Genomic DNA, 9,356 nt, shown 5'->3' on the forward strand with positions numbered 1-9,356 from the left:
GTAAAAGACAGGAGACAGGGGATCAGGAAAAGTGTGTAAGGTGTTAAGGACAGAGGGGTGAGGAAGACAGGTGTTTTGTCCACCCAGAGAGTAAATATAGTATTGCTATCACTTGTAAGAGTAATTTCAGTGGCACAAGTCTGTGCTGTGGCTGTGATGGTCTAACTCGGACTATGGTCCAGAACAGCAGCATGATCCCACATTACTGATTTTTGTTTTCAGTTTTCACAGAACGTTACATTTTCCTTAGGAAGCCTGCATCAATCAGTGTCTCTCCATTTGTTTGGGGTCTTGTTGTTTTTTTTTTTAAACAGAGATTATTGCCACCCCGCTGATAATGTAAGCAACACTAGCTTTTTCTTTTTGTCTTTATTTTTCTTTTATTTATTTTTATTTTTTATTGTTATGTAAAATGGAAGATCACAGTTTGCTGCACATGTTAATTTTGCGTGGAGTTCAGTACCTAATCGAGGATTGAGATTGCAGGGGTCACTGTCTTGTTTTGACAAGTCTTGGCAGTCTGCATTGAGCTTCCAGGAGTTTCCAAAATCTTCCAGAAGAGCTTCCACCATGCCAGAAGGTGTAAGAAAATCGTCCCCTTGGTTACCATTGTAATTTCCACACAGCCCACACATCCTTTCAGAATAGACCGGAGACAGCTAAGGAACACAACATTAGCTTGGTCATCCTTCAGAATAGGTCACTACGTATAGCAAGATTTTCTAAAGAATGAACCATACACAATTTAAGAATCAAGGAAATTCTAAAATACACATTAAAATACTATAGACACAATTTCATTGTACTACATTTTCAAACTTCTAACAAAAATGATATTATTAGTAGCAGCAGGACAATTTTTGCACGTTACAGTATGTCCTGGTTTCGGCTGGGATGGAGTTAAATTTCTTCCTAGTGCTGTGTTTTGGATTTAGTATCAGAAGAATGTTGATAACACACTGATGTTTTCAGTTGTTGCTAAGTAGTCTACTGGTCAAGGACTTTTCAGCTTCCCATGCTCTGCCAGGTGCACAAGAAGCTGGGAGGGAGCACAGCGAGGACAGCTAACCCAACTGGCCAGCGGGGTATCCCATACCATATGACGTCATGCTCAGTATATAAATAGGAGGCATGGTCCAGGAAGTAGCAATCGCTACTTGGTTATTGGTCAGCAGGTGGTGAGCAATTGCATTATGCATCGCTCACTTTGTATATTCTATTATTATTATTATTATTATTCCTCCTTTTTCTGTTCTATTAAACTGTCTTTATCTCTTTGACTCTCTTCCCCATCCCACGGGGAGGGGGGAAGTAAGCGAGCAGCTGTGTGGCGTTTGGCTGCCTGCAGGGTTAAACCACAACACAGTGATAATTTCAGATGGTAACTGAAGGTGACTAGAAGAAAAATGGCTTACTTTTGTGCCTTGATCAGCACTCCAGTTTAGTAAAAAAATTCCCCTTCAATCATATAAATTAACCGGGCAACAGTGGGAGTTGCATTTTTTAATATAGTGAGATGATTATATTTCCAATGGTAATTTGGGAGAAGATACGGCACCTGAAACTGTTTCACATTTTAAAAGAAAATTTGAAGATGAAGAAAATCTAAACAGATTGTTTTGTCATAAAACAGAGACAATGTTAGAGGAATTGTCTCCCTCAACATTAAGGACCATTAAGAAAATAAGGAAGAGACTACTACCCCTAAAGCTACATTACCTCACATTAGAGCTTCCTCCTGCCTAGAGAAACTTATGACGCACTAAAAGCAACATTGCAAACAACCCAGGTAGCAGACGTACTTTTCACTCTGCTTTATTCTTACTGTAAACCAAGGGACATCTGAAATGGGACCCTAAACTTAGAGGTAAACACGGGAAAATCTCCTAAGCAACATCTGCAACACAAAGGCGCCAGTATCTTTTATTCTAGTAGGAACTGTCAGTTTCTATTAGAATTAAAGATCTGGTACATCACAAGTACTACCAACCGTCCTCGGGAGCTGGCTCAGTGCTTTAATGCTACAGGTGCTCTCTGTATGCATTTACTAGAGTGCTACTTTAGTCAGGTTGGCAGGAGTAACCAGTGAAACAGAACAAAAAAAGCTAGAAAAACACATTTCTGAAGAAAACTGGTTTTCTGTACAATTAAAAATAAAAACATTCTCTAAAATATAACCTAATACTACCCTCTCTTTGAACACAATGGTCAGAGAATGAACATGGAGTATCAAAAGGGACAACCATGGATTATTAGGGGATACATATCCTTATTACTCCGATGGCCAAGGAAGCTGCTTTTTCACGTACTCTGCAGACGGACAATGACTCATACAAATCCAAATTCTGATATATTTTCGTGTGGAAGCTTGAATCACAAATATAAAGTGGTCACAGAAAGGGGAGCCTTCTTGAGGAACATAGAAAGAATTTTTACCAGAAGTCTGGCCAAGGTAATGGAAGTGTATCACTTCCCCCAATTGTCAGAAATACTTGGCAACAGGTCAGTCTACAAATCCAGCATAAATTAACTCTCCAAAAGCAATTAAGAAGATGCTTTAGATACCCAGCGAGGGAAGGAGCTCGGAGCAGAACTGAATAAATGCAGATGATTGGAGAAACTTCCACTGCTTTTATGCGTAAAGGATCTGAAGCAGAAAATTAGATTTGTTTTAACTGTAAGAAAGAATTTGCCAGGCTATCCGGGTCTCTGACCAGGCAGAAAAATACTTTGAATACTGAGGAAAGCCAAAACTTCTGAGATGTGCCAAGGGACTGAATTGAATTATTCTCAGCCCAAAACAACTTCTAGTACCCTTGGAGCACAGAGATAGATCGAGACAACAACAACAAACCCATGGATGCTTTTTAAAGTTATTCTTGACCTTTCTTCTCTGTCGTCTTTTCAACTCTTGTACTCACTTCTAACTAGCTTTCATGAACCCTTACACTGGGCCAGACGTGACATTTAAGCCAGATTTTGGGGCAGGCAAGGAAAGTGCAAAAGCAATGCCACGGTTCAAAGACGGCAGCGCTCACTGCTTGGTAGAAACAGTAACCCCAGGAAAACCGGCTCTCTTGGCAAAGCTCTTCTGGGTGAACAAACCCACCCCACACGGGGCCCAGCTGCAGAGCCCCTATTACAAGTGGGGCTCAAAGGCAGCCGGACTGTAGTTAAGCACCCGTCCATGCAAACACGGCAGGAGCACAGAGGTCCGCAGCCGCCCAACATCACGTGGGAGCACATCGCCCTGACTTAGCCCCCATAGCCTGCAGGTCGTCACACCAGGAAGCAATGCTACAGGAGGACTCACGCCCCTGAGGGAGCGAATACACCCTGAGGGACAACATTCACAGGCCCTGAGACCTACCGATCAAATGGGAACAGCCTCTTGTATGAGAAAAGAGGGCGGTAGATGGCTTAGCTGGAGAAGCTGTGATGGTTTATCAGCTATCGGGAGACTATTCCACAGCAAATAATCTTCTCCCTTTCCCTCACGCTTTTCTGTGCTGCAACTCATTCTGCAGCTTACAACACATGCACAAAAAAAAAGTGATTCATGTAAAGCTTTCTGTTGTTGCAGCTAGACTGCTTCCCTTACAGCTAATTTCTTTTAAACCTGCTTTGGGTATTTCTACACTCCACTGTGGTCTGCAGCACAGACAAACCCTAATTGTTAATCAAGGGTGACTTTGAACATTCTTCATAGTGGAAGGAGCATGCAAAATATCTTGTATGAGTTAATTGATTTTTCTTGGAAATTCTGAGTAACTGTGTCCCTGGAGCCATATTCCTCCCTTATTTTAAGTCATATGAATCCATTGCTATAGACAGGGCAGTCAAAGCAAATGAAAGAAAAAATCCAGTTTGGAGGGTATCTGCTGAACAAAACACAAAACTATTCATGGTTAATAAAGGCTGTCATTCCACAAAAAAGAGAGGAAAAAAAAAGCTACCAAGCTGCTGTAGGATGAAAATGTTTGTTTCTGGAATACAAAAGGACCTGTATATTGCTCTGGGGGTAGCAAAAGAGAATGGAATTTCTAACATGCAACACAAAGCAATTTCTCACTTCAGACAAGAAAATCTTTGTACATGTTTGGGTGGGACAAGAGAGGGGGCAAAAAGGCAGAAATAAAAGAGACAGAAAGAAAGAGTACCTTCACTCGGAGTTCACCATGACCATCCCAGTCAATCTGTAAATCTTCCCCATAGGTAAGGCGAACTGAAGCCCTCACCGTGCGCTGGATACGGAGGGCACCTTAAGACAAGCACAAAGTGTCAGTCAGTCAAGCCAGGATGCAGTGTTTCATTGCCTGGGACTGCTGTGTCGCGCTGAACAGGCCAACAGAGTGGGTGCCACAGAGCAGGGGGCACGCAGGACTGCCAAAGCAAGGGGTGCCAGCAATGCCCACTTCGCGCTTCCCAAGCTTTGTGCCTGCTCAGCAGTTTATAGCTGCATGAACTTGTCCATAGGCTCTGCTTTAAGGCACTCAGGAACCCTAGAAGAGGATATATGTGCATTCTGCAAAACTTCGGGCATTAACTGCGACGTTTTGCAAGATAACTGGAGGGATTTCAAGCTTCTGGGTAAAAAATAATAATAATTTTAAAAAGCATAGATCAATAGTGGTTTTCAAGATCACATCTCTCAAACCCAGACCAGCTTAATTCTCCTGATTTTAGAGGAGCTGAGCCAAGATGTGTCGGCTGCACGGAGAGAAGCTGGAATGACAGAAGCCTCTAGAAGAGGCTGCAAGTGAGAATTTGGTATTGAAAATATTTTTTGATGGAACTGGGCTAAGGCATGCCAGAAAACACTAGTAAGTAGGACCCCTTCAGTGGCTGGCCAGAGTTAGACCATGCAAACACACCTTGTAGCAAAGGGATCTGTATGTCTTGTCCATTCAGTGAAATTCCTCCTCCGTGTTTCATTTTAATGAGGCTGTTGTCCATATCCCGGATTCGGACTGACGCTGAGCGAGTGCACACGGCATCAGGATCGTCTGCACACTACAGAGAAAGGAAAATTTGCCTCGGACCTCAAGCTTTCACTTGATCGGTGACTTAGCCCCAGGCCCCCGAAAGGCATTTCAGCATCTCATTCGGGAGGTGTTAAGTGTCTCGATGGTTTTATGGATCTAGTTTCTGCATCCCACAAACACCAGGCTGGCAGCCTTTCTTCCATTATCCTGTTAATTACGCGCCAGGGATCTATCCGCAGCCCCTTGTCTCAGAGCCTGGAAAGCAATCCGCGGGCGTTACACCGGACCCCCGGGAGCGGCCCGTGCCGGTGACGGGCGTCCAGCCCCTGCGGGGGCTGCCCTGCCCCGCACAGCCCGTCCGGCTGGGAAACAGCTCCACGGTTCTCACTGCCCGAGGCTCTTGCGCTATTTATTTTCCCCGGCTGTGGGTTATGCAGATGAGGAACGGGGATGCAGGCCCCCGGGTCTCCTCCCTGGTTTCGAAAGAGAGGTTTCAGTGGAAACCCGCTCTGCAAGTTTCCAAGCACAGATGACCTCAGAGCTGCATTATCAGAGCTTTCTAACGCAGGATACAGACGTAGATGGTGCGTACGACAGCCACACCCCGTGTCTCCAAAGCCTGTGACCTCTCTGTTGCTCCTGTCCTGCAAGGCAGGCTGGTACTCCCCTTCACTCCTCTCGGTCTCCCGACTCCATCGCACCTCTCCCCGCCTTCAGTTCCTCTCTCCCTGTCCCCTTTCTTGCCCTCTGCTTGATTCAGTACCCTTTTCAGCCTCCAGGTTAGTTCACCTATTCCCATGCGCAACTGGTCAATTAATTTCACGACCAGGTTAACCTCCCTGTGACACCCCCTCCAGGGTCTCCTTCCCTCCCCGCGCCGGCCTGGCTCCCTTTCCTGCCCCTCTCCAGCTGCCTCTGCTCGCTGACCTCCAGCTGCTTTTCTCGCATCCGTCAGGGGAGACGGCGAAGGAAGTCAGGAGCTGCTGACCGGCTAGTGAGCCACAGAAATCACCAGCCGGTATGACTTCATGGAAAGCAACCCAAGGTATTACTCTGCCAGTGCACCCTACTCGCTGTCTGAGGAAATGTCTTTTCCCCGGGCATTCATGAGGCACCGGCCTTCAGGGTGCTTTGCAAGGGGCGCACCCACGTCTGCATTTGTTTGTTCAGCTGGCAAAGAGGTGGTGATGGCTCTTTCTCCAAATCTCATTATGAATCGCAATCTCCAGGTAGGCTCCTGGGAATGGCAGCAAGGAGAAGCGAAACACTTATTAACTAAGGAGAAAGACTGCAACTGTTATTTAAACTAATGATTTCATAGGAAAATTACTTCTGTTGGCCTGTGCATCTGCAATTCATATCATACTCCCACAGCCCTTCCCGCTCTCTCAAGAGCACAGGCGCCAGCCAAGGCTGCTGTTACCTGCACGGTCTCGATGATCACAGAAAAGGAATTTTCCAAGCAGTCCTTGGCAAATAAGTACTGACAAATCCCACTGAAGGTGAAATACTTGTTGTCAAAGCTTTTGAAATGGGACTGGCCGGTGACAGAGCATTCTCCTGAAAAACGCAGAGAGCCGTTAATCACCCCAGTGCAAGCAAAATCCTGCCCGTCCCCCCCAAGCCGCTGAGGGGGAAGAGCAGCCCAGTGGAGCAGGTTGCACAAGGCCCAAGTTCCCTGCAGAGCAGAAAGCACCGGCGAGATGCTTATCTCACTGTTTATTCCTGTAAGTCATTACCAGTAGTAACAGAGGCGCCGACAAAAGCTGGGGAATGTGGTATAAATCGCACTCAGGAGCTGAAATTCATGGCTACAGAAAAGCCTATATAATGTTTCAAACAGAGGGTCATGAGGATGTCAAGGAACAGCTCGGCTCTCTGCACTGAAGCGGATTTGATTCTTCTGTAGTATACACCTCAGTGGCCCTGGAAATTCAGCGCAGTCACTCAAGCTCTCCGCAGGCTAGGCCATACCTAGTACCTAAGTGATGGGTGCTGGTGGCACTAACCAATTTTAAACAGCAACCCACGCCCTCTTTTATGTAGGAACTAAGTTTCCCTCTTTATACAATGGGGAAACTGAGGCATGGAGAGTAGAAGAACTAATGCCTAAGACTGGCAGAGCTGGGAAAGCTACTCAGGATTACCCAGCATTAGTCACACACTCCGTACAGTGGGACATGTTGCCTCTTTACCCCTATGCAGAAGCTTGCAACGTCCTGACATAACACACTTTAAATCCACTTTAACTTAGCCCAGTGGGGCACATGTGCATCCATGAAGCTGGCTGCAGAATGCAGGTGTTTTCACAGAGTTGAAAATCAAAATTTGCAACAAGACTTGTTGGACTGTCACTGCTGCTCTGCTCTTCTTCTGCAGAGGTGCCTCATTCTCAGTCTGGGTTTCACAGTTGCATCTTGGCGGATTGTGAGCTCCCTCTTTGTCTCTCTACTGGTGTTTTTAGAGCACTGCAGTATGGTTTTATGAAGGCAACAGTGTCTGAAAGCCTTCTTCACAACGGCCTCCTTGAACACAGCCCCCAAAAAGTGTGGATTCCTTTGTTGGGCTGCCTTGTATACCAATAACTTATTCTAACATTAAAGTAAAAATAATTTATCAGAACGAAGAGCTGTAAGATAATCACTGTTGGAGTTCTTCCAAGGGCAGAATTTATGCTGGACTTTACTCTGAACCATTATCTTAACTAGCATAAAGTTAAAAATAATTCTGTAGTTACAATAGCTACATCTAAAGTCCTTACAGAATAATGTGAAAGTCTGGCTTGCCCACCCTTCTACTACAAAAAGAGGCTATTTAAACATCTATATCAACATCTTTAAATGTTCTGGTAAATTGTGGCTTTTCATTTGCAGGAAGGCAGTATTCAGATGCCATGGCCAGGATTTAGTACCCTGTTATGCTAGGGTCTCTGCAAACACATAGGGAGGCTCTGACTCCACAGAGCTTGCAAAGAAATTCTTTCATATGAGAAGGCTATCACACTTGGAGGTGGTCCCACAGCAAACAAGGCTGGCAGAGACCTCCTTGTCCAGAACAAAGTTCAGGTGCTGGACCTACATTGGCAATCCACTGACAAAGGATGGAGAAAGGTTAAATGTTACAAGCTGGCAGGTGAACCCCGTGAGTTATTCTCTCTTCACTGCCTTTGAGTCCCACATAAGATCTGTCTAAATAACATCAAGCGGAAATTTCCCTCTTCAACATATTATTCAGTGTTAACCATCTTAAACCAACCTGTGCTGAAGCACAACCTCACAGATCCTGATGATTCTTAGCTTTGCACAGCTCTGATTTGCCCTAAGAAAAGTCCAGCACCCGCTGGATATTTGTCATCCCCTGGAGAGGAAGGGGGCTTGGTATTTACTAGCTCACCCTGGAAATCCTACTTGCTGTTCAATTAAACTTGGACAAAGGTAAAACAAGTGTTATTCTACTCAACTTCAGAGTCAGTTAACTGGCTATCGGACGTGGAGAACAGATTTAAAGAAAACTAGGCATAACCTACCATATTATGTGCAGTTTGATTTCCAGGGCGTTGTCTGCAACTAGGAACCAAGAGGACAGGTTTGCAGCATGGAGAGCTAGGGACTGCTACCCAAGACAAGTCCCAGCCATTTGGCATTGCTCCTGGAAGGGAAATTTCTTTCCTGCGGCAAAGTCTCTTCTTATGGGTCCCTCTATCTACTCCATTTTGTGTAATGCATCCCATGAGATTTCCTGAAACCTACTGCCTTCATAATTAATTTAATTATGCTATAATCTTGAGAGCTTCTTACTAGTGCTAGCCAGTTATTGCTAGTTGGCTGACACAGCACTGCCTTCTGAAGCGCTACCTCCAGCTGGGCACCCAGCTTTATCACCAAACTTACAGCTAGGCAATCCATTCCCACAATATAAAAGAAACCTTTCCTGGCAAACAGGTTGGTAAAAGAATAATGGAATTACCTTGAGCTTATGTGAGTCTAAGTACATAGACTTTCTGTGACACATGATTTTAGAAATATTTGTTGCAAAAATAATCCGCCAACAATAAAAATGTGCTGCAATATTGCTTCAAATAGAGACAAAGCAGGACAGGTAACAATATAAACTTGGCTACTGTTCCTATCAAGGACTGCTACTTTGGGAGGCTTTGCTGCCCTCCCATACTGTCTCAGCACAGTTTGTAGATGTTAACAGGTACACGTACAACAGCTGCACTTATACAACCTTCAGTCTTGCACAAGCCTAGCTGAAAAGTGACTTGGATATATTGGCGGAAGGTACAAAAATAAGCTGGCTTTCTTTTTGACTTCTGCTCATTTGGCACAGCTTCCCAACTCAGAAAAAGGCAGGGACGCTATATTCCCT

General features: G+C 44.9%; 1 protein-coding gene across 1 annotated transcript in view; it reads right to left on the reverse strand.

Annotated features, from left to right (window-relative positions):
* LOC104077165 (von Willebrand factor-like) overlaps positions 1-9,356 on the reverse strand; it is a gene marked incomplete at both ends in the record, with an annotated part of 88,431 nt that overhangs the window by 62,888 nt on the left and 16,187 nt on the right. Inside the window, 4 exon segments of the mRNA XM_009578293.1 lie at positions 464-659; positions 4,161-4,261; positions 4,875-5,013; positions 6,409-6,545. Of these exon segments, the coding sequence (XP_009576588.1) occupies positions 464-659; positions 4,161-4,261; positions 4,875-5,013; positions 6,409-6,545 (573 nt within the window).

The sequence above is a fragment of the Fulmarus glacialis genome, unplaced genomic scaffold, assembly GCF_000690835.1.
Source record: "Fulmarus glacialis isolate BGI_N327 unplaced genomic scaffold, ASM69083v1 scaffold12515, whole genome shotgun sequence".
Classification (NCBI taxonomy): Eukaryota; Metazoa; Chordata; class Aves; order Procellariiformes; family Procellariidae; genus Fulmarus; species Fulmarus glacialis.